Here is a 25,215-nt window from a genome sequence, read left to right on the forward strand (position 1 = left end):
GCTAAATAGTATTGGGATAAATAATAGCTAACAATATATTATATTATTAACTTTGTAATATAACAAACAAAACAAGAAAAATAATGCAACATAACAAATAACTTTAGATTTATACAGTCATAAAAAAAAGTTTGATTCCATAGTTTGTGTTATCTACCCCTTTTACACTAGAGCAAAAACCTGGGTTATTGCTGGGTCTACCCGGGTCGCAGCTCAGTGTAAAAGGGTCCCTGAAAATAACCCAGGTCAAGTGACCCAGCAATCCCACCCAGGTAGCTACCAGGGTCGGACCCAGGATGTACCTGGGTAATGGTGCAGTGTAAACGGCGCAACCTGGGTTATCCGACCTGGGTCATGCCTAAAATGAGCTGATTGGTGGTTGTGGAGCAGTCACCTCCCACTTTTTATGACCTCACAAGTTGAGCAGGGCAGACCCAGGTTCAGTGTGAACAGGGCTGACCTGGGAATAACCCAGATCAATGGTGCTGTGTAAACGTCGTCTGACCACCCAGGTCGGACCCAGGTTTTTGGTGGAAAAGAGGTATAATAGTGATCGTGCTATTAATAGTGCTTATCCTGCATATTGCTTGGCGGATGTGAATGCACTAAAGGTCTGATTCAGAAATGAGACGCACACAAGCGGCTCTGCAATTCCGTCCATCTAAACTGCTAATGCATAATGTTTCCTATAGACACCTCCTTGCTGCATCTGCGATCCCAGCGATGCGACCGAGGTCTCACCCTGGGATCACCACCACAACCATCAGTCGCGATGGTTGCTCTTTTGGCCAGGCTGCAACCTGACCAGGTCCTAGTCACTTGCAAGGCCAAGAAATCTGCGTCCACCGCAGACCCTGGCCTCATCCCTCCCACAAAAACGGGGGAGACACGTCCCCGTTTCCGGGAACGGTCGCCAGTCACGCCCCCCCTCACGCTGCAACATATCTATGATCGCACACGAGCAGAACAGATCCTGCGCATACACAGACCCCAAAACATCGGAGATTTGCGCTAACCATGGGCTTAGCGTACATTTCCGATTCCGTCCCTAAGTACCACTGAAGCTTGTACATTAGGCATCTTTATGTAACTCAAGAAAGAACATGTACGTGAAAGGGAAGGACAGATCTTGCTTTCACACTCAGTAATATTCGGGGCCAATTTATTACGGTTATCACCCATGAAGATTATGCAATAACAGCAGTACAGTAAGTAAGATGGGTCCAAACCACAAAGTAAACATATATTACTCTATGCCAGGAGGGGCTATTATCGGAGCCTCTGTCCCGGTAAGAGAAGTTTGACAAATAGCCACAAAAAAAATCATTCTTTGTTTCCGCGGTTTTAGGTTATAATAAAGGATAGTGCCCCCGCTGCCAGTAATGATAAATAGACCCTGTGATAATTTAATAGAACAACAAAACTATGTTGGTTTTCTTTTTGCACCAATGCCAAGCAGCACCTGACCCGGCGGCTTAGATAGACATGTTTCTTAGACTACGTCATGTTTTATTATGTGTCTCTCCACGCTCCGCAGTGTTTGTATGCAGTGTTCTTGTATGTATATTTATAATGTAGCTGCAAAAGAATGCAGGTCTGGGCAGAAGGCCGATAATATAATCACCAGCAGCTTTGTGCAGCCTGCATGTGACCTGTGCCTCTTTGTCACAGTTATCTCTCCCAGGTTTCACACACACATACAGAGTCCTATAAATACCCCGCAGGTGGGCTCTGCCTGAGTCTAGGCCAGTGATGGCCAGTGTAAGGAGCAGAGTTCTGCACAAGCTGCAGGTCACGAGGGAGATGGGCCACCAGGAGCATCAGGGCTCAGAGAATATACTTCTTGCAGCACTGGAGACGGGAAACCTCAACCTACTACAGCTTTTGGGAGCCAGGCATGCAAACTGCGAGCTGAATATCAGAGGGGAGGACATGGGGTACAAGGCACAGGCCCCTGCAAGGTTCGGCCTGGCAGGTAATCATCTTCCCGCTTTTCTCATGGTTTTTTTTGTGGCACAGGATTGGCCTTCAGCGAACAGTCGGTTCACTGATTTAGGGATCACTGAACCCTACACTAAAACGAACAGACCAAGGGCCGTATTCAATTAGCGGCGAAAAGCCGTCTTTTGCAAAAAAAAAAGTTTCACCTGTGACGTCATTTCGCCAGCGGAAACTTATCCCCGTATTCAATTGTTGAAAACGCAATGCAATGTACCCGGCGGAAACGTTTAGTCTATGAATAGCTGGCGGGAAAAAGTGCAGAATTGCGATTTTGGGGTGCAAAGGTGGGGAAACTACCCTGCACTCTTAGGACAGGTCCGCAAAGGTAAACTGCCTAAAAAAAATCCCAAAAAATAATTAAAGAACACCCCAAAAAATTACTTTGAAAAAGGGGATGAAAAAGTTGAAAGTTGGAGTGCAAACTTAAAAACTAGCGAAATATACTTGGGGGGGGGTCTCAAGTATGGGGGAGGTGTTTTTTTGATTGCAGGTGCTTGCTGAAGGTGTGTTTTTAACGCTTTTTAAGACCTCACTTTAGCAATTTTTAACCATGCCTGCACCCATTTTCATGTACCCAAAATTTGCTGGGACTACTTATTTTTGCCAAAAAAACCTGCTAAATGCTGTTCTTCACCACTTGTGCAAAGATGCAAAATAGCGCCAATTGAGAGCATTTAAGTACCCCAAATACAAATAATAGCAGGGCTATTCGGGGGTATCCATAGTGTCCCCTATGTCAGTGCATCTTTTTGGGGTTGTCAGGCTGATTTCCCTATATCTGCCTGTTTGAGTTTCGCCGGGACGCGTTTTCGCGTCCTTTAGAATTGAATACGGGGATAAGCGGGGACGCGTGCAATACTTTTTCACATGCAAAACCAGTGATGTCGGCGAAAAGTCTGGCATGTGAACTTTACGCTTCTAATTGAATATGCCCCCAAGGCCGGATTATGGGTCACATGGGCCTGGGGCTGAAGGCGTTTATCATTACGCTACCGTGATGATGGGCCTATTTTTATGTGGAGGTCTGGAGCTGGAGCTCTGTCCGCCCCGTTGGTAATCTGGCCCTGTAACAGACCATTGTATTGTATGAAAATAGATGTTAGTGCATTTATGCTACATACATCCATTTTACCCGTGTCTGAGGTCTTCAAGGGTTCAGGCAGGATCAGTTCCTGTAACAAATTATTGGCAAGTACATAAATTATTTATAATACAGACGTTTAGAAGGTAAATTACTGAAAGTCAATCTAGGCGGTTTTTCTTTATTAAGCTGTTACGTAAGATACTGTATGTATTATAATTTATTGACATTACCAGCAGAGTGATAGCACCAGTGGCCTCGGACTCAGAACATATTAGCAGAGTTCTGGGCTGGGTGCGCAGTGGATGTGCAAGTGGCAGTCAAGCTGCATACACACACAACGATTTTGTTAGCAACGATTTTCGGAACGATTATCTGTCAGATTTTTTTAAAGTGTAATGAACGATTTTTTTGAACTACAAACGATTTTTGCATATTCCCTTAATGAAAATCGTTCAGTGGCAGTCTGACTGAACTACAAACTACAAACGGGAACACGCATGAACGATAATCGTTCATCGTTTTAACTCAGAAAATGAACGATTATTTAAACGATTGAACAATAAACAACAAACAACTTAAACCAGGTGGAAGGTTTATTAACCAAGTAGACACAGCTGGTGTTAGACACAACGTTTATCACAGGTGCATGCTGCAGATATGGTTTCAGATACAACCTGGAGCAGAGGTTCCCAAACTCGGTCCTCAAGGCACCCTAACAGACCAGGTTTTAAGGATTTCCATGCTTGACCACAGGTGACTTAATCAGTAGCTCAGTCAATTTAATTAAACACCTGTGCTCAACCATGGATATCTCTAAAACTTGAACTGTTGGGGAGCCTTGAGGACCGCGTTTGGGAACCTCTGGTATAGGGTATGTGAGACATGGCAGTGTACCAGCTAGTATTAGCACGTAAGCCCTGGTAGTGCGTAGCAGTATGCTCCCTATGGTATACGGTGGTGGCACAGGGTATTGGGGCACATTGTAGAGCCTTCTATAGCTCTGTGGACAGGAGCATCCCAGGGGCACGTCACTACAGCATGACACCAGTGGAGAAAGATGAGATGTATAGGTGCACATGTGCAATAGAGCATGCTAGAGGTCAGACCTCAGGGAAAGAGCTGCATTGGGTTCTAGTGCCTGACGGCTCTCGGCTATTATCAGAGGTAGCGCTGGGTGCTCGTTATTAGCACAGATGGTGGTGACAGCAGGTGATAGTTTAAACTGCCACAATGATGTGCATGCGGAATTTGCTGGAAGCTGTAGTACTCCAGATGAATTGGTACACCAGATAATATATACACTGTAATCTATATAATCTATATCTATGTAATCTGTCTGTCATTTTTTTATCCTTCATGCATGGCTACAGTTTTGGACCTAGCTTCACCAAATTTGGCATGGTGGTGGAGGTTGACCAGGGTTAGGTTTTTGCCTAGGTTTGAACTTCATCAGGGCCAAACATGGTCATACAATCTATAAAAATGGGTATACTCTTAAATTACAAAGGTTCTGGGGCTGGCTCCAGTGAAAATTGTCTGCCAAAAAACTCGGGAGAATGCTACAAAAGTATAATTTTAACCTCAGTCTGAGCAAACTTGATGACTCATGCAAGTTCATATTAAATCCAGAGCCTGTGTTTGCATGCAAGGGAGTAACTAGAACACAGGGCCTGATTCAGACCCACTCGCGAGCGCAGGACGCTCGCAAGCGGGTCGATGGTGCCCTACTGCGCATGTGCACGACGGAGGGAGCTCCGTCGTGCGCATGTGCGAGACCCGGCTTGCGACGGGGTAGCAGTCCCTCCGGGTCTCGCACCAAAGGGGGCGTGCTGTCGATGTTGATTGACAGCACGCCATTACCAAAAGTTCCATGCTCGTTGTCGGGGTTTTCATGCTCATTGCCATGGGGTTTCATGCTCATTGCCAGGGGGTTTCATGCTCGTTTCCAGGGGGTTTCATACTCATTGCAAGGAGGTTTCATGCTCATTGCCAGGGGGTTTCATGCTCGTTGCCAGGTGGTTTCATGCTCGTTGCCAGGTGGTTTCATGCTTGTTGCCAGGGGGTTTCATGCTCCTTGCCATGGGGTTTCATGCACCTTGCCATGGGGTTTATACTCGTTGCCAGGGGTTTCATGCTCCTTGCCAGGGGGTTTCATGCTCGTTGCCATGGGGTTTATGCTCATTGCCAGAGGGTTTCATGCTCATTGCCATGGGGTTTATGCTCGTTGCCAGGGGGTTTCATGCTCATTGCCAGGGCGTTTCATGCTCATTGCCAGGGGGTTTCACGGGAGAAGATGCAGCTTTCTGCATCTTCTCCCGGCAGCGCCAGCATTCCCGGCACTTTTGGGAATGCTATGTGCATTGCGCTAGCCTAACAGACACTAGAGGTCCAGTAGGACCTCTAGCATCTGTCTTCTCCCTGGCGGCGGCCATTTTTGGATTGCCGATTTCACCAGAACCCATGCGGACGGAGCGTCCGCATGAAATCTGCAGCCCTCAAGTCACCGCACACTACAAGACTGCGCGGGGTGTGTAGGGGCTGAGTCAGCCCATTTTCACCCCCTGCATTCCAGAACCCAGTGCACGTGCACCTCTAGTCCCCCCCTAGTTGCGGCCCTGATGTTAGCAAACAGTGGGGTCCTTTTCAGGTTCAATGGAATGGGGTTATAGGCAAGGACAAAGTAAACAAGTAAAGGCTGCAGGTGTACTTCAGGGTACAGTCTTCAACCCGGCCAATGCCGGGTAACCCAGCTAGTGTATAAGTGTCAGGGATGCTGTATAACGCAGTAATTGGTGCTGGTGGTGGTTTGCCCACATGTGGTATAGGACTAACCAGTTCTTAGATTTATTATATATCAAGTAGAACAAAAGGTAGTATTTAACACAGGAAATTACACAGGTGTAAGAGCAGTAGATGTAATACACTGTGGCAGCCTGGAGTTCCGGGTATTGCTGGGCGGCCGGATGTGATTGCAGTTCTGACACCAGCGGATAGTAGCACTGGTGGTCTAGTGTACATTGGTGGTGTAGTGTACTTGTGGGCATACAGCAGGCCACTATAGTGCTCTTTGGTGTTGAGAGTCTCCTGGTAGGTGGACGGTAAGTGGGTGGGTCTGGGGCATGATGATACGATTGCATCATCGTAGCCTCACCCCCTGCTATGCAGTGCCGAGATTACAAGCATTGTGGAGCGGGGGGCTGAGCCACGATGATGCCATTCAACGAGAATGGTGTCATCGGCCACCTGCGCCACCCACTTGACGTCTGGGCGGCCCCAGTCCAAGGAAGACTTGTCCACCTTTCTGGGTATCCAGGAGCACCACCCGATTTTCAGAAGCCTCTCGGGCCATTCCGTATGGTCCAAATATGGAGGGACCCCGCGGATATCTGCAGCCTGCACATGTACTGCAGAAAGCAAAAACAGACTGTGAAATGGGCGTGTCTGGGTCGATACCATGCGATCGCACAGAATCAGGGGCATGCAAGCAGACCTCCATGCTTGTTTGTGACGTGCAGAGAGGCCATCTCAGATGGACCTTTTGCACCCAGCATGGCGTGGGTGTATGTCACGCAGAACCGCCAAACTTCAGCCCTACTGTGATCAGATAGGAGTGACTTTTTCGTTATACAAATGTGTACTTATATCCCAATCCATATGCAGTGAGATTCCGGGAGCGACAAAAAGGCACATGATTACATTAAATTGGGCAATGATTTTGTTAGGGATGGCCACTGGAAGGTTTTCATCTATTGTTCGATTGCAAACAACAGTATCTAACAATCGTTTGCAAACCATTCGATGGCTTGAGTCATCGATGGTTCAGTGATGAGCAGATGATAAAGCTAGATTCTGCATATATATGGGGAGCACTGCTGCTGAGACATCGGGTGAAAAGTACTTCCGCACTCCCGTTGCCTCCCTCGTTACATACGTGCAGCCGTTTGTCCCATCAGCTGTGTTTGTAGCATCGCGAGAGTTCAATGACGCTCTTCAAAATATATTTTTTTTCACATTAACTTTATTTAAAGAAACCCGATGAAGTCACCGCTGCAAATTCAGAGCCTAGACCCCTAGGGAAACATCGGTTAACGCCATCGGAGTAGAAGCAACAAGTAATCGGACTGAAAAACCAGTGGCATATGGAAAAAAAACATGGACGGTTTTGAACAATTCTATTACGATGGCTATCCCTAAGTAATAATTGTATGTTTTTCATGGTTTGAATATTGGGATCGAAACAATTATTTATTCGGGTTTGGTAAACATGTTGACATTTACAATGTAGACACTGACGCAGTTTGAATGTTGACAGTCCTAATTTAGCCTAACCCTAATTGCAAACCTGACATTAACCTTTACCTCAAACCTGTCCATAATTTCATGTGTCAACATGCCGAGTATCGACAGTGTGACTATAGTACATACCATTTATTCATGTTATAATAGTAGGTAGTGATTCCACATTCTCTGCTCATGTCTACCTTTCATATTTCCTGTCCCTTTCTCTCTTCCTTCATCTGTTGTGGGAATTGCGTATCCCAGGCCTGTGGACGCTGGAATATACACAAGAGCTAACATCCCCCTTGTGCATCACTTCATCCCGTGGTTACACGGAATGTGTCCGGTATCTCCTGCACCGCCGCGCTGATCCCAATGCTGCCCCTGGAGGGCGCTCTCCATTACATGAAGCCTGCTCTGGAGGTCATGATGGCTGCGTTCAACTATTGCTGGAACATGGAGCCAATCCCAACCAGTGCAGCGACGATGGGCGAGCCCCGATACATTTCTGTGACACGAAGAGCTCCCTAAGGTAGGCGCATGGCTAGTCACGTTCACCTGCTTGCAAAGCCCATGTTATGCCTTCAGTGATATAGGGCCTACAAAGTAGATAATATGAAGTACAGATGGGAGCTACGAAAAGGAATGACAGGTGCTGCAGGTATACTTGTTCTACTTGAAACCAACTCGAATAAACAGGCCACATGGTATCAAATAAAGTCAACATAAGTTGAAATGCAGCATCGGACACTGAGGTAGTGCTATATACTTGTAAAATGTTATATTGTGCTCTTTTCCACCTAGTTCAGGCGGCTGAAGATAGGGATGGACATCGGCCATCAAAGTTTAGCAAACATTAATGATTTGTTTTTTGATGGTCGATGTTTTTTCCAATCGATGGCAGAGATGATGCCAGTGATGATGTATTAACATTTATTTCCCTAGTCACATGTCCCTTTAGCGCCACCCTCAACATCTAATTGATCTGCCACGGCCACATGGCCACACCTGTGCTGAACACCGATGGGTCAGATCTTCTGGGACTTCTTAAATCTAATGATGTCACCATAATGAGACGGAGGAGACCGGCCCAACAGAACACACAGGTGCTGCGTTATGCTGATCCGGTCCTTCATGGTGGAATCCATTCTCTTGGGGCCTGGCTGGCAGAGGTAATCCATTGGTGGTGACCAGACCAATATGGAACATGATCTTTAGAAAGCTCTCACAGTATTGTCACCACTCTCAGTTATAAGCTCTGTGCCGCCTGAAACATGCTGCTTCAGTAACAAGGCTGAAGGGATTGTCCGAAGCCAGATTCTTTAAATGCACCTCAATGTGTCACTTTGTTCTATGTAGGGTATAAGATACTAGTAGATGATGCCTGGATGCAGTAACTGTTACAGATGAATGATTGATGTGTTGCTCCCTATATTTTTCTCTAGATGTGCTGAGTTGCTCTTGCAATATGGGGCGCTTGTGAATCACACCACGGAGGAACTGCGAGACACCTCACTCCACATTGCATCACGGCTAGGGCTTCTGGGTCATGCGGAGTTGTACCTAAGCCGCGGTGCCATGGGTGCCATCAACTGTAAGAATTTAGAGGGCGAGACCCCCTTGATTGCAGCCTGTGGAGGGAATGGAGGTGATGAGACTAGCCGCCTGCAGCTTTGCCACCTTCTCTTAGGGAAAGGAGCTGATCCTGAGGCTCAAGACCAGCAGGAAAGGCGACCACTACACCACGCCTGCCGCAAGTCTGATCACCGCCTGCTGGAGCTGCTGCTGGCAGCTGGCGTGGATGTGAACGCCACAGATTATAATGGCGTCCTGCCCCTTAGCTGTGTCCTGCAGAGTGCAGAGCTATACAGAGAGAAGAGACCTCATCTTACCGTGCGCGCTTTGCTTAACCATGGAGCCCGCTGCGTCTATCCAGAGGCTTTTGGGAAGGTAATGTAGACTTTTCCTAAATTATCTTAATGTATATATTACACAAACCAAGGTGCAAGTGCACAATCCTGACACCAAGACAATAATACAATAGCTGTTAAACTTGCAATCGGTCAGATGGTCGACAGCCGGAATGTCGACAGGTTCGGAATGTCGACAGCTAGTTTGTCAACATGAACGTCAACAGCCAGTAGTCATACCACACCCCTTGCAAATATATAGATTTTATAAACTCTTTAATATGTAGCAGCAATTTATTTCACACCATACTAAAACATAATAAATGTTCATACACAGCTGCTGATCTGATTAGACCAAATCCAACCAGGTTTTCAGAAAGCTGTCCAAAACTGCAGGGACCGATGCGTTTCGTCCTGCGATGGGGCATAAGCCCCATGTTCCCCAGACGGAGTATACATACACCATACATAATCATTACAAAATGAGAAACAATCCAACCACAAATGCAGACAAGAAGTGGTCACTTCCCCTTCCTGCTTTGTGCTGTATACAGTTGCTACTAATAAATAAAGCAAGGGAAAAAAAGAAACTATTCTGTCGGCTATTTATTAATAAAGCTAGGAAAAAAATTATCTGGCAGCCATTTTCAAGTAGTCCAGAAATCTATAACATAGATCCAAATCTCGATTCATTAAATATGTTGAGAAATAAATTTTACAAATATAAGATTATGAAAACTATGTAAAATTCATAAAAGAATAAATAAAACTATTTGACAGAACACAACTAAAATCCATTTAGTAAAACCAGGAAGCATACATTTAAATAGATACTGTGCAGAATAGATGAGGATTTTAGCACAAGGAATAGTTAGAGCCCACATTTCCATGGGAAAGGAGTGATTTCAAAACGGTCACTAACACCCTGAGGTAACATCATATTCAAATCACAAATACAGTACATCTATCTCTGTGGGCACTATTTATTATCATTATTTTTACTAAAATAAAGTGAAAACTGGTGTTTTCACACCCTTTTCACATTATTTTAGTATCACCTAAAGTTACTACAGGGCAATTGGTGTAAAATTCGTAAAATTCTACTCCAACCCCTAATTATCACATATTTTTAGTAATCAGATTGCATTTACCATAATTGTAATGGGAAATGCTATCTGTCTGGTAGTTACTAAAAATAAATTGTAAAAAATACCGGGGGGAGCCCTGTAATAACGCCACCTGGAGGCGGCGTTGTCCAGGGTCTCCCCCGGTTACCGGAATCCTGCTCCGCTCTATCAGGCAGAGCAAAGCCTGCCTGATTAAAAATTCACTTACCCGAGTCCATGGACCAGTGATCGGGGCTCCGGTGATGTCCTCCCTCCGGTCAGCTGGTCTCCCATCCTGCACTGGGACTCAGTCAGCGGAGGTAAGTGTAATTAAGGGAGGGGGTGTCGCCATTATGGGGGGCAGGGCTTAGCGGCAGCTGGTTGGCGCATGCGCGGGCACTTGTCACAGTATTTTTTGCGAAAATACCATGATAATGGTGCGGAGTGGATTCATAGGGAGTGGGACAGAGCTTTATAGCGAGCTCTGTCCCTGCAAGTGATTTTTAGTAAATCCCTGTGATATTGGTTGAATTTGCAATGCGAATTTAGTTGGTAATATCACACTACAATCTGCATTCAATATGCGGATTGTAATAAATAGAGCCGTGTGAGAGCAGAAAGTGATTCAAGTGCTTTCATGTTGTTTATAAATGGAATGGTTGTCCTCTTTGTTCTGTGCGGAATTGACAACAGGGACGGTCACCCATACCCCACCCCCACCCCTCCCCACAAGGCTGCATCACCAGCATTGGGGAGCACTGTGGCACATGTGAACTGGGGTTTCTGTTTGGGATAATGTGAACAGGGGGCACTACAATGTGTCTAACAGATTTGTGGTGCTGGGGTGTGGATTGACAGGTCTACTTTAAGAAGTTAGACAGTCAATAGGTTGACACCAGAAGGTCGATAAGGATAAAAGGTCATCAGGTAGTTGGTCGACAGTGACTTAGGCCGATAGGGTTAGGCTAAAATAACAAAGAAATTAGTTGAACATTTTAGCCCTAACTTAACTCTAAGCCTAACCCTAAAAACCCATGTCAACCTTTTTTGTGTCGACCATTTGAAAGGTGATCTTTTAAACTGTCTACCTTTTAACCCTGTTGAGCTTTATAGTGTAGAGCTACCATCCAGATACCGTGGTGCTGGGAGTATTTACACATTATACTTTTTAATAACATCACCTGCATATTATATTGCCAATTTTATTGCCCTAGGGGCCCCACAAACCTTAATCCGGCCCTGATTGCAATTTAGACCCTTAAGCAAGCTAGGAGTCCTCCCCTCTGTCTTGTCTAGATCTTCATAGATTATACACACATGATCTTATCTGGGGATATTAAAATAAATTAAGAAAAAGTGTTTTGAAGCACAAACTACATTTATGAAACCTCTCCACCTTGGGTAGGGTCAGAGGTACAGGGAAAATCCCCGGTGGGGCCACTCTCTGAGGGCCCGCCCACTCCTCCAGAGATCCCCCGTGTACAGTAAAGGAATGTATCTTACATAGACAGGATCACCATCATGTGTTTTATTATAATAAAAATGTTATAGTATTCTTCATTCCCAAATCAATAGGGTGTACTCACTACAGTGCATTGCTGTTATCAATCTGGTACATTATTATGCAATGCACTATCAGTATTTAATATACATTTATAAAGGGGCTCAGACCATGGACTCTCTAATGGTTAGTCAATCCTCTGTGGTGGATGACCACAACCTTTAAGCATGGGTCCCTACCACTGCAATCCCCCCGTAGGCTCTTCATGCCACGTTCCGACACTGAGTAGGATCACCTCTATCCGCTCTGGTGTCTGACAGTGGGGGCTTTTTAACTTTGTAGAAACTTATCAGCAGCGGCTCCTGCCCTCTACCTGAGGGGGGCTGCTGCTGGCTTGGGTCCCAGGGCCTGCTCAATTAATCTGACAGGCATCGGGACAAGCTCATTCGCATGAGCAGCAGAGGCGCAGTGCATGCATACGCTTAACACCAGCTTCTCAGGACTGCATTGTTTGCAGCCCCGAGAAGCCCTGTAGGGCTGGCCGAAAGACAGAGCAGCGGCTTCCACTGGAATCCACTCTCTGCTGATCGCAGCCCGGACTGGCAGTCCCAGGGGGAGGAGACACCTCCCCCTGGCTGCCTGTCTTCAGCGTGACTGGCAGGTGGCGCTTCCAATGGGAAGCCATCTCCAGTTACAGTGAAGCCAGTGCAGTCATGGACTGCACTAGCTCACTGAATAGTGGAGGATTTTACTGGGAGGGCTGCAGCAGTGAGAGTTAAACAGTGAATGGTAACTTTAATGAGTAATGAGTTAAACACTGAACGTCAGGGGAATGCACCTTGTTCTATCACAGCCATGACAAGGTGGTTATATCACCTTACAGAAACATTACTAAACTGCTGATTAAGGGCCTGATTCACTATTGATCGCAACTGCGAATGCAATAGAGATTACGCACGCAGTTCAACTGCGATAGTATGCTAATCCATTGCGATCACAGGGCCTGATTCAGAGCCGGACGCTATTTGCGCTCGCTCGTTCAGAAAAAGGGGGTGGCTATTTAAATTAACCGTTCGCTCTTTGCGATCTGTTCACGCCTCTATGTCTGAAACGAGCGAACAAAACATGCGGACGTAATTTTGAAAAAAACGCCCCCTGGCCGCTCGCATCATACATCATATCCGCTATTTATTAGATTAATCGAGTAGATCGGACGGCATATGAACTGCTCCCTATTCTTGTGGTTGGTTTTTCCAACCGCAATCATGAGAGCAGTTCTGACTATAAAACAACCAAGTGACGTGGTCGATGACGCTGCTTTATTAATTATGCACACCCTTAAAACGCCCGTTTTGACCTTTAGGCACGCCTGCGTTCTGATCTCCACTCCCCGTTTTCAAGCACCTTCCCCTGTTACCACCCACATACGCCTCCTCCTGTCACTCAAAATAGCAGGCACTCGCTATTTAGCGAGCACACGATTTTCGGCCGCACTGACTGGTTCGCGCATGCGTTTTACAATCCGTACGCATGCACAGATGTGCGAACATCGCTCGGAACGAACGAGCGGCTCTGAATCAGGCCCACAATGCCCTCGCAGCATAACATAAGGACGCCCACTTTACTTATCGCACGTCCGTAATGTTTAGCAAGACTGCAAAACCATCTGAACAATCGAGTACCATCACAGCCTCCCACCACCGTCACCTTCCCCCAATCACTCTGCGATGGGTCTGCGTAGTCACGATCGCAGTGGCCGATTCACACACGCGCACTGCGATGCATGCGCAGTACGCAAAAATTGGCCGATTGCTTGCGTGATCGCAGTTGAGTACAGTAGTGAATCAGGCAATAAGTTAGTAAATGCATCCTGGGTGAGGATGTGGTGGGACCCGGTAGGCGTCTAGTGGTAGCCACATTCTGGATGAGTGATTGCCATGTTGGCCAGAGCAACAAACGGTAGAATACAAAAGCTGGTGGCTATGGATATAGGAACAATTTTACCAACTATATCATTCTAATGCGAATTCCGGGTCTACTCCTGGTGTGACTTTCTTCTTCCTGTATATCCGCCATTGGCTCTTTCTGTACTCCCTCACATTGTACTGTGTCTGTTTGTACATTGTTGGCCACAATCAACTGTACTAATGCCTTGGAACTGCTGTGTGCCGTGCAGGTGCTGCGTTCCTGTTCCGGAGTCCCGGATATCATCGCTCTCCTGTACAATTCATACTTAAGCCTTGAGGTCTGCAGCCGATGGCAACAGGATATCCCAGAAGACGTATTCCAGGTCAGGATCATTTGGGTCAACTGTGCTGATCATACTGTGACCTACAGCATACCCCTGGTCTATGCGTCCAGCTCTGTGCCATTATCCCCTCTATTATATGCTTCCTATTACATTGCTCTCTGTAGCTCAGTATGACAGCTAGAATCTGGTTATTGGGGGCACCACTTCCAGTTGTCCTCTTTTTAGAAGGTTTAATAAATCTCCTCCCATACATAGGTTGTGACATACTTACCTACTCTCTCAGAACATGCGGGAAGCTCATGATTTTTTGGGTAGCCCCTACACCCCCATAGGAGTAGATATTTCACCCTCTTCACCTGCATCCCGCCCCTTTCCTAGTGAAGTGGGTAGAATGGCGAGAATCTTAACGGGAATACGCGGACCGTGAGTAGCTGGAATGGCCTGATGACAAGATTATATGATAATTGAGTAATTTGGCCCCACCTATATTCATGTATGGGCGATTCATGTCATTGTGCTGCAAGTTGGCGGGGCCTAATGATGCAGATAGTTTGTCCCCTCCCCCATCACCGCCCACTTGCATCTCCTCTCCGGGCTTCTCCCAGATAGGAAACATCTAAAGTCGGCAAGTTTGGGTTGTGTACATTATTTTGCCTGTGTTTTCGTGATTAGATTAGACCTAACCCAGGGCCGTAAGAAGGGGTGTGCGAGCGGTGCCATCGGTGCCTTGGGAGCGACACAGGGGCCAAAATTTTTATTAAACTGGATTTACGAGGCGTCTACAAATTCATTCACACCATACCTTGAGATGAATGAATAATAGCATTTATTTCCAGTGATGGGCATTACGAGCACTTAGTATTGCCACTCAGCCTTAGTTATACTCCTGCTGTGTTCCAAAACTTAATGAATGAGATATTTAGGGAACTTGTTTGCAAAAATGTAGTTGTCTATTTGGGTGACAGACAACTTTCTTAGTCCTGCAAATGATGGGTTAGAACTGCGCTCTGCTGTATGGGCAGATGGGATGTGAGATGTATTGTTTGTGTCGGGGTGCTGCACCTTCCTAAAAGCAGGAGTACCGGGTCCTGTGTAACGATATAATGGGGTAGAGGGTGCGGAGGGTGCGCTCGCCCTATGGGTGTAATGCTGGAGTAATAGTGTGTTGTGGTCTTTTGTGTTCGATGTTGTTTGTGGAGTGATGGGGTGTAGGGAGGGAAGGGGGTCTAATGGACTGGAGGTGGTGGGTGAGGAAATGAAGACAGAGGCAGAAATGGGGGCCAAAGGGTTTATTGGAAAAAAACAGTACTAATCCTGTTTGGTCCCAGCCACCCAGGTGGGGTGAGCGATCCACTTGGGGGTGTGTGTGGGTGGAGACTGGGGAGGTGAGTGGACCCTTTTAGGGGGCTCCTTTCCGTGCAGTTCAATAGACCGGCACGTTACCCCTGCTGGACCTTTGGTCAACAGTCTTAGGATGTCTCGGGGGGAGGGGAGTGGTGGGTTGGCAGCGGGTCTGGCGGTTGTGGATGTACACCCTGGCGGCGTCCCGCGCAGGGGTATAAGTCTCGGAGTCACTTACCTACAGTAGGATTTGTTGGTGAAAAAGGCTTGGGCTGCTGGTAGCTGGTGTTAGTTTCCTTTTGCAGATGCGGTGTTGGATGGCTGTTGCGGTGTCAGCGGTTGGTGGAAGCTCTGTGTGTGGTAGTGGCTTGCTGGTGCACTGTGGGGCTTGGTGCACCGCGTTGCTGGCGTTGTTCCCGCTGCCTGGTGGGTGCCTGCTGGTGTGGATCGCTTAGGGATTGCTGCTGGACGAACAGCTGTGAGTGGAGCTGGTGTTGGTTGCTCCCAGGGGGCGGTGCGTGGTCGCCTGGGTCTAGCAGGTGGAGTGGTGATCAAGAGGGGTGCGAAGGGCTTTGCTAGGTGTGATGCCCAGCGCGGCCCTGCGGGTGGTGGGTAGAGAGGGTTCTGGAAGCAGCAAGGCTCGACCGAGTTCTCCGCAGGAATGAAGAGCTCTGGTGTAAGCTGGCTGTGGTGTCAGAATGTAGGGGGTCTCCAACGCGTTTCGGCAGGGGCTCTGCCTTCTTCAAGGAGGTAAGAAGTGTGGCTATGCATGTGTGAGGTTTAAATGTGGAACTTCCGGGTTCTGTGTTTGTCAGGTGGTGGAGATGACCAATTAGGGCTAAGAGTGGATGTGGCCCATGTATCTGATAGGTCGTGGGTGATTGTGCGGGGCTAAGCCTGTGGTTGGGTGATAACGTCACGTGGTTTGGGCAGCCAATGGTTTACTGTGCAGCTGTGGTTGTGTTAGCTGGAGCTCGTGTCTGGGTGCATATGTGGCTGCTATGGGGATTGTGAATGGTCAGCGGCGGTCATGTGGTGTCGGCAGCCAATCGTGTGCTCTGCTGGTGTGGGTGTGTATGCTGGGGCTGGTGTGCTTTAATGCATTATGCAGCTGCTATGGGGATCGAGACCGGGTGCGGTTGGTTGGAGGTGGTCACGTGGTTCTGGCAGCCAATCTTGTGCTGTGTAGGGTTTCCGTATGTTTACATGGGTTAAGGTGACAGCTGGCTCTGGCGTGCGTTGGGCGGAGGAGGTATGTGGAGTGTTTTGTGCTGTGTGGAGGATTTAATGAGCGGGCAGGGGCATGTGGCGAGTAGGGTGGGGGTCAAGGGCACCGGGGTGTGTAAGGCAATTATTGTGGAGGTGGGGATGTGAAACAACATTGTCGTGGTAGTTTAGTCCCGTGGTGCAGGCGGCCAAACGTGTGTGTGTGTGGGGGGGTGATTATGAGGGTGATGGTTGGTGGCTCGGGTGACCGCAGGGGTCCGGGGAGGTGTGGATGGGCATCTCTCCGGGGATGGTGGCTAGGTGATCGGGCAGGGGGAGATGGAATAAGACTGGTGCGTGTGGCATGTGTCAAGCTGGCAGTGCTGTAGTGGACATTCCTGTTATGTGTATAATGGTGTCTAGATGATGGCCGCGTGTAGTGGGAGGGTGGGAGTAGTGGTTAGTATCGCTAACCTGTATGATGTGTGGAATGCCAGGGTTGTGTAAGTATATATGTGGTGTGGACAAGTGGTTAAATCGACTGACACTGGGAAGTGTGTGTCAACGTGTGGCGAGGAGGAGTAAGGTTGGTGTGTTGACTAATAGGTTCTTAGTGTGTGGAATGTGTTTGGTGCAGTAGTGTGTAAATGGTCTTGTTGTGGAGAGGGGGGGGGTGCCGTCTTGGGGTGGTGTGGTCACTATAGAGGCAGGAATGTGTGTGGGGGCTGGGATAAAATGTAGCGTGAGGGGGGGTAGGGGGCAGGTGTGTGTTCATGTTACGGATAGGTGATGTGTATCAGACAGGAGCCATAGCAACATAGAGAAGCGGGGGGTGGGGTGTGTCTTAAATGTGTGTGGCAGTGGGGTGTAATGGGTGCTTAATGTGCTGGGCGGTGAGGTGAGGGGGACGGGGGTGGCTCGGATGAGGTCGTGACTAGGTGTATAAGTGTGAGGGCCGCTGTCTGTTGTGTCGGGGGGAGTCCGTTTGGGATGTGGGTGGGGGTGTTGGAATTGGTGGTGCGGGCGATATAAAGGGTATAGGGGTGGTAGTTATCAAGGTGTCAGGGTGTGTATGTGTTAGGGCAGGGTTGGTTGGGGAAGGGGATGTCAAGGTAACGGTGATGCGGGGGGTGAATGGGGATCACTGATTCTGGGTGTCAGCATTTGAAGGTGAGTATGGCTTGATGGGGGCGGTAGGGGGAGGTGGTAGATGATTTAGTGGAGGGGGGGTTTGGATGGTCAGAGGGTGGAAGGTCGGATTGTCTTGACATTTTAAGAGGTTGAGTACGCGGGGTTGCGTGGGGATCGGTGTTGTTAATGTGTCAAGTATGTGGTGGCCGTGTTCATTTGGAGATGACTGATTTAATCTCATTATCGATGTTTAGCCCTTTGGGTGCTAGTGTTTTGAGGGTGAAGATCCACCGGAGTTCTTCCTTGTTTAGGGTCTTGGTGTGGTCCCCTCCCCTCCAGTTTTTCTTGATGTGTTTAATGCCTGTGAATCTGATGCCTGTCGTGTTGCTATGGTGGTGTTCTTGGAAGTGTATCGGTATGCTGTGGTTGTCTGTCTGTTTCGTGATGTTTCTGAGGTGTTCTTGGATCCTGGTTTTAAGTGGTCTGGTGGTTCTGCCGATGTATTGTTGGTTGCAGGGGCATTGTATAAGATATATGACGTTCGTGGTGTTGCATGTTATGTGTTCCTGTATTTTGTATGTTTCTCCTGTCTGTGTTGATGTGAATGATGTGGTGGGTCTGGTGCTGCGATATTTCAAGGTGGTACAGTTGGTGCACGTACCGCAGTGGAAAAAACCTTGTGTGGGTCTAGAGTTGTCCAGGGTAGTTTGTGAATGTTGCAGGGGTGGGATGTGATTGCGTACCAGTTGGTTCTGTATGTTGGGGGCTTTCCTGTAGATGACTTTTGGTTTGCTGGGTAAGATGTCGATGAGTTGTTCGTCTTGTAGTAGTAGGTGCCAATGTTTGTTCACGATGCGTTTTATGCTGTTTGCGTGTGTGTTGTATTGTGTGATAAATGGGATGATGTTCTGTATATCTTGTGGTTTTTGTTTGTAGTCAAGAAGTGGCTGTCTGTCTTCTTTACCTATTTGTATGAGGGTGCGTTCTAACTTGTCTGGTTTGTATGCTTTGTCCAAAAATTGTTTTTTGAGGGTGTTGGCTTGTTCCTTGTAGTCTGTGAGTCTTGTGCAGTTGCGTCTAATGCGTTTGAATTGTCCTGTGGGGATATTGTCAAGCCAGGTGGGGTGGTGACCACTGGTGGATAGGATGTAGCTGTTGACGTCCACTGGTTTTTGGTAGGTTCTGGTATGTATCTGTTGGTTTTCAATGAAGACTTCCAAGTCGAGGAAGTTGACTGATGTCTGGCTGTAGTGTGTCGTGAAATGGAGGTTTCTATCGTTATCATTGATGTACTTGATGAAGTCAAGTAATGTGTTGAGGGGGCCTTTCCAGATGCAGAGGACGTCGTCGATGTACCTCGTCCATAGGACCAAGTTCGCGTCCCAGCCATGGCCTGTCCATATGTGGGAGTCTTCCCAGCTACTCATGAACAGGTTCGCATAGCTGGGCGCGAACTTCGTCCCCATGGCGGTGCCCGTCCTCTGCAGGAAAAACTCCCCATTGAACCAGAAATAGTTATGTGAAAGGATGTAGTCAATGCCTTGTAGAATGAAGGATAATTGGTCTGGTTCCAGTGAATCATCGTGTTTGAGGTGTTCGTTGATGCTGTCGAGTCCTTGTGTGTGATTGATTACAGTGTAGAGTGATGTAACATCGCTGGTGACCAGCCAGTGGTCATCACCCCATGTTATGTTGTCGAGGATTTTGAGTACATGGGTGGTGTCCTGGAGGTGTGATCATTGGCATTTGACGTGTGGTTGCAGGAAATGGTCAATGTATTGTGAGAGGTTGCTTGATATGGAATTGATGCCGGATATGATTGGTCTGCCTGGTGGATTGGTGATGCTTTTGTGTATTTTCAGGAGATAGTAGAAAACTGGAATGATGGGGTTGGAGTTGTATATGAAGTTGTATTCGTGTTTGTTCAAGATACCTTTGTCTAGTCCGTTTTGGAGTATGTGTTTGAGTGTCATGTTAAAGTTATGTGTGGGATCTGTCCTAAGGGTCTCGTATGTGTTTGTGTCTTGTAGTATGCGTAGGGATTCTGTGATGTAATCGGTTTTGTTCAAGAGTACTATTCCCCCTCCCTTATCAGCTGGTTTAATTATGAGGTTGGTGTCAGTTTTGAGTTCTTTGAGTGCACTGCGTTCGCCTGCCGTGAGGTTAGGGTTGCGGTGTTTGATTCGGGTGTCAAGTTTGTTCATGTCTTCCGTTACCATGTGTTCGAAGGTGTTGATGAAATGTCCTTTAAGATGACTGGGGAAGAATTTGGAAGGTGGTCTTAGTGTTGTGTGCTTGAATTTGTCAGGGTTGGTTTCTGAGGTGGTTTTGTTGGATAGGAAGTACTTTTTTAAGGTTAGTTTGCGGACAAATCTGTTGATGTCTAGGTAGGTTTCGAATTTGTTAAGGTGGTTGTTGGGTGCGAACTTGAGGCCTTTGTTGAGGAGAATGATGTCTTTTGGTGTGAGGATGCGTGAGCTGAGGTTGAAGATGCCATTGTTGTCGGGTGTTGGGGGGTCGGTGGGTGTTTGGGATCTGGTCGGGTGTCCGCCTCTGCATCCACGTCTCGTTGGTCTAGTTTTCTCTTTATGCTGTGTGGGTGTATGATTAGTGATGGTGATAGGCAGGTGCGGCTGCCTGCCTCCAAATCTAAAAAATGATTGGACCTTTGTTCTTCTGTGTTTGTGGGTGTACATCTTGCTGGTGGTGAGGTGGTGGTGAGGTGTGTTGATAGTGTGTGTTTTGGATTGTCCTGTGTGGTGGTGAGTGCAGAGGTGTCTCTGAGAGTGTTGACCCACCCTTGTCTCAGGGAGTTTCTGGCTAGGTCTTCGTATTGTTTAGAGTCCGATGGGTCTTCTATCTCGTGTATGCTGAAGGATGTGTCTATGTCGGAGTCTAGTTCCTGGACATCTGTGTAGTCTATGTGTGTAGGTTGGGTGTTTGTCGGGTTGTGGTTCTTGTGGACTTTGGACATATATTGTTGGTAGGTAAGTTCTAATTTCTTGTAGATGGGTGTATCTGGGGGGTCGGTGCTGCGTCCTTGTGGTCTCCCTGTTCGGGGGTTGTGTTTTGGTTGTGATTTTGTGTCTGTCTGTGTCTTGTTCCTGTGGTTTTTGATGGTGGGTTTGTGGTTGGAGTTGCTGCGGTTGGTCTTACCAAACTTGTCTCGTAGAATTTTGTTTTTTTTTGTTTCTATGATGGCTTGCTCTGTTTTATGTAGTTTGGTCCTGGTGAGTGTGACCAGGTTCCTAAACTCCTCCTCGCTGTTGTAGGGGTCTAGATCCTTATCCAGGGTGTTGATTTGTGTGTCGAGTGTGGATAATTCCTCTTTATGGTTGGTGATGATAAGGTTGATCAGTTGTTTGGAGCAGTTATGTAGAATGTGCTTCCATTGGGTCATGAATTGTTGGTTATCTTGACTGTGTGATGGTGTTTTCTGTACTACTAGGCCTTTTGGTATGATGTCGTTGTGGATCGCTTAGGGATTGCTGCTGGACGAACAGCTGTGAGTGGAGCTGGTGTTGGTTGCTCCCAGGGGGCAGTGCGTGGTCGCCTGGGTCTAGCAGGTGGAGTGGTGATCAAGAGGGGTGCGAAGGGCTTTGCTAGGTGTGATGCCCAGCACGGCCCTGCGGGTGGTGGGTAGAGAGGGTTCTGGAAGCAGCAAGGCTCGACCGAGTTCTCCGCAGGAATGAAGAGCTCTGGTGTAAGCTGGCTGTGGTGTCAGAATGTAGGGGGTCTCCAACGCATTTCGGCAGGGGCTCTGCCTTCTTCAAGGAGGGCAACACACCTAGCAAAGCCCTTCGCACCCCTCTTGATCACCACTCCACCTGCTAGACCCAGGCGACCACGCACCGCCCCCTGGGAGCAACCAACACCAGCTCCACTCACAGCTGTTCGTCCAGCAGCAATCCCTAAGCGATCCACACCAGCAGGCACCCACCAGGCAGCGGGAACAGTAGACCAGCAACGCGGTGCACCAAGCCCCACAGTGCACCAGCAAGCCACTACCACACACAGAGCTTCCTCCAACCGCTGACACCGCAACAGCCATCCAACACCGCATCTGCAAAAGGAAACTAACACCAGCTACCAGCAGCCCAAGCCTTTTTCACCAACAAATCCTACCGGTAGGTAAGTAACTCCGAGACTTATACCCCTGCGCGGGATGCCGCCAGGGTGTACATCCACAACCGCCAGACCCGCTGCCAACCCACCACTCCCCTCCCCCCGAGACATCCTAAGACTGTTGACCAAAGGTCCAGCAGGGGTAACGTGCCGGTCTATTGAACTGCACGGAAAGGAGCCCCCTAAAAGGGTCCACTCACCTCCCCAGTCTCCACCCACACACACCCCCAAGTGGATCGCTCACCGCAAATGGGTGCCTGGGACCAAACAGGATTAGTACTGTTTTTTTCCAATAAACCCTTTGGCCCCCATTTCTGCCTCTGTCTTCATTTCCTCACCCACCACCTCCAGTCCATTAGACCCCCTTCCCTCCCTACACCCCATCACTCCACAAACAACATCGAACACAAAAGACCACAACACACTATTACTCCAGCATTACACCCATAGGACGAGCGCACCCTCCACAACTTTCTTAGTCCCTCTCCCCGTCTCAAGTTCAAGAATTATTGCAGTGTCTGAGAACAAAAAAACACAACATGTGTACTGCAAGTTGAAAAACTGCCTAGTTTGGAAAACTTCCATTCCTTTTCGGGACAGGGCCTACAAACTGTGGCGTATCTACGTATTATGGGTTCCGGTGGAACACACACCATACACCCTGCACCCATTTTGTATATTTACCTTTCCGGAGTCCTGTGTTGGTCGCTGCAAAAATCACAGGGAAAATGGTGGAGCCGCCAATTTCCCAGAATTTTGTGCATATACAGAATGTACAGAAATCACTGAGTAGAAGGCATGGGCGCCATATTCCCGGAGACTCGCACATGTGCAGTAGACTCCGGTACAGTGGAGAGAGGAGGGAGCCTACATGAAGACTGCACACAGGACCCCTCCTCTCTTAATCTGCCCCTGTCTAGAAATTAACCTAGGATAGGTTAAAGCAATTCTGGAATGGCCTCAACCTTCTGGCCTGAGATCCACTCAGCATCTCCTTGAATTAGTAAATGACTACAGACAACTCATTATGGCTCATCTGTCATTGGCTCCTATCATTGCTCTCACCCGCAAAGATGCTAATCCAAAAGTCTGGTCTGTTGAAGCAGTTCAAGCTTTCAATAAATTAAAGGAAGCCTTAATAACCGCACCCATTCTCAATCAGCTGGATGTCACTGTAATATTCCTCCTAGAAATGGATGCTTTACCTTCTGTAGTAGGAGCAGTATTACACCAGCATTAGTCAGATGGCAAACTCCATCCATGTGAATTCTTTGATTCATCTTAGCAGAAAACAAAGAATTGTTGGCTATACATTAGCTATGGATGGGTGGCGAACAGCATTTCCCATCTTGATTTGTAGAGACCAGAAGTATATATACAGACCTCTCAGTGGTTGAATCCGCATAAACCTAGATGGGCACTCTTCTCCCACTTCAACCTTGTTGTTACTTTTCGTCTGGGATCCAAGAACCGGAGTTTAGTCCTTTTGATGCCACTGAAGTGGAGAATATATCTAAGTCTAAACCAATTCTGGAACCAGGATGTGTTATTCTGGCCAATACTACCCAGAGTAATTCTAATGTTTCTGTTGGGAAGTCATTTGTACCTACTGAGCTCCGTACTAAGCTCGTGACTTGGACTCACCAATCTCTCTTCTCAGGATATGCTGGAGTTAAATAGACTCAAGACTTGGTTTTAAAAAAACTTACTAGTGGCCAACAGGACTTCCTGAAATTAAAGAATGTGCGAGTGTACTACATGTGCTCAAAATGAATCATCCCCTTGTACATGATGTCAGCCATTCTTACCGTGGACTGTTCTAGGTCAACCATGGACACGTGTCACTGGACATTGTCACCAATTTACCAAAATCTAATGGGTTCAACAACATATGAGTTACCGTAGATCGCTTCTTGAAAAGTTTTATCCATCAGATGCTATTTAACCTTTTTACTTTTTAAAAATATATTCCAATTCCATGGCTGTCCTCAGGATATCATTTCCAACAGTGGAACGCAGTTCATATCAAGGTTCTGGAGGACATTAGGTAGAAAATCTTGGAATCATCCTCAACTTCATACCACCTGCAGTCAAATGGGTAGGCCAAGAGACTCAACTAAGATCTCGCGAAACTTATTAGAATTTATATTTCTAAATGACAAAATAAATGGTTTAATTTTTTTACCTTGGGCTGAGTTTGCCAATAACAATCATTCTCATATATTATTATAATAGGTCTATGTTGTTCATTATACATGGTATGCCTCTAGAATTGTCGGTTCTATCTCCAGTTCCAATTCCTGACGTTCCTGCCACTAAGCAGCTTTTTCAGAAGTGATAAACAATCTTTCAAGGTGTCCAAATGCTCCGAGTTCTTTGCTGACAAAAATAGAAGGGTGGTTCCGGAAACTCAATCCAGGTAATAAAGTCTGGTTTTCTACACGTCACCTTAGTTTGAAAATCCTCTCCATAAAATTTGCATCACGGTTTATTGGACTTTTCAAAATATCCCGGGAGATCAACCCTGTGGCATTCCACTTAGAACTACCAAAGTCTCTGTGGATTCCTAATTGTTTTCACGTCTCCTTGCTGAAGACTTGTGTATTAAGCGGATCTTTTTCCTCAGTGGTTTCTAACGGTTGTTGGCTGGCGTGACACTAGAGTGGCCTCTAGGGGCGGGCGTATGGAACAGTATTTGGTCATTTTCTTTTGGTCAGCCGATTTCTGACGTCAGCTTGGTATTCCGCAATGTATTTATAAATTTACACCCACAGTTTGCAAAATTTATACTATAAAAATGCTTTGAAGTTTGATTGAGGTATCATAAAGGGAGACGTCTAGATGAAACAAATGATTGGGGAGGTTTCATGTAAAACAAATTATCGGAATGTTTCCATACTGTACTTATTGCCAAATTTGACCTGTAAACTTGCAGAGATAAATGGCAATATATATTGATTATTGGTTCAATCCTGGCTGGCTGCTTTCTGTGTAAGTGGAAGAACATTGTTATCTGACACAAGGTGGGTGGGGACATGACATAAACATGTCTGACAATCTGGATTTTACTGGGATGTGTGGCTCTTCATGCAATTGAAAATGTGTCATCGGACCCCTCCCACCTGGTTTTACCATGTCTCTCCCACATTATCATTATATTATTATCATCAGTTATTTAGAACAGCACATTACATAGATTGATTCGGGTCTATTCATCATTCCCTAAAGGTGATAAGATTATTTTTCACCAATTTTTGAAGTTACAGACCCATTCATCATAT

General features: G+C 47.1%; 1 protein-coding gene across 3 annotated transcripts in view; it reads left to right on the forward strand.

Moving 5' to 3' along the window:
* ASB18 (ankyrin repeat and SOCS box containing 18) overlaps positions 1-25,215 on the forward strand; it is a 51,930-nt gene that overhangs the window by 21,063 nt on the left and 5,652 nt on the right. The window contains exons 1-4 of one of the 3 annotated variants that reach the window (XM_088467768.1): positions 1,753-1,975; positions 7,628-7,895; positions 8,809-9,313; positions 14,057-14,170. In XM_088467768.1, the coding sequence (XP_088323894.1) occupies positions 1,753-1,975; positions 7,628-7,895; positions 8,809-9,313; positions 14,057-14,170 (1,110 nt within the window). Of the gene's footprint in view, positions 1-1,752; positions 1,976-7,627; positions 7,896-8,808; positions 9,314-14,056; positions 14,171-25,215 lie in introns of those variants that run through there. The other 2 variants (XM_088467767.1, XM_088467769.1) reach the window with 2 other exon arrangements.

This window comes from Taudactylus pleione, unplaced genomic scaffold (genome assembly GCF_031769625.1).
Source record: "Taudactylus pleione unplaced genomic scaffold, aTauple2 ptg000074l, whole genome shotgun sequence".
NCBI classification, from domain to species: Eukaryota; Metazoa; Chordata; class Amphibia; order Anura; family Myobatrachidae; genus Taudactylus; species Taudactylus pleione.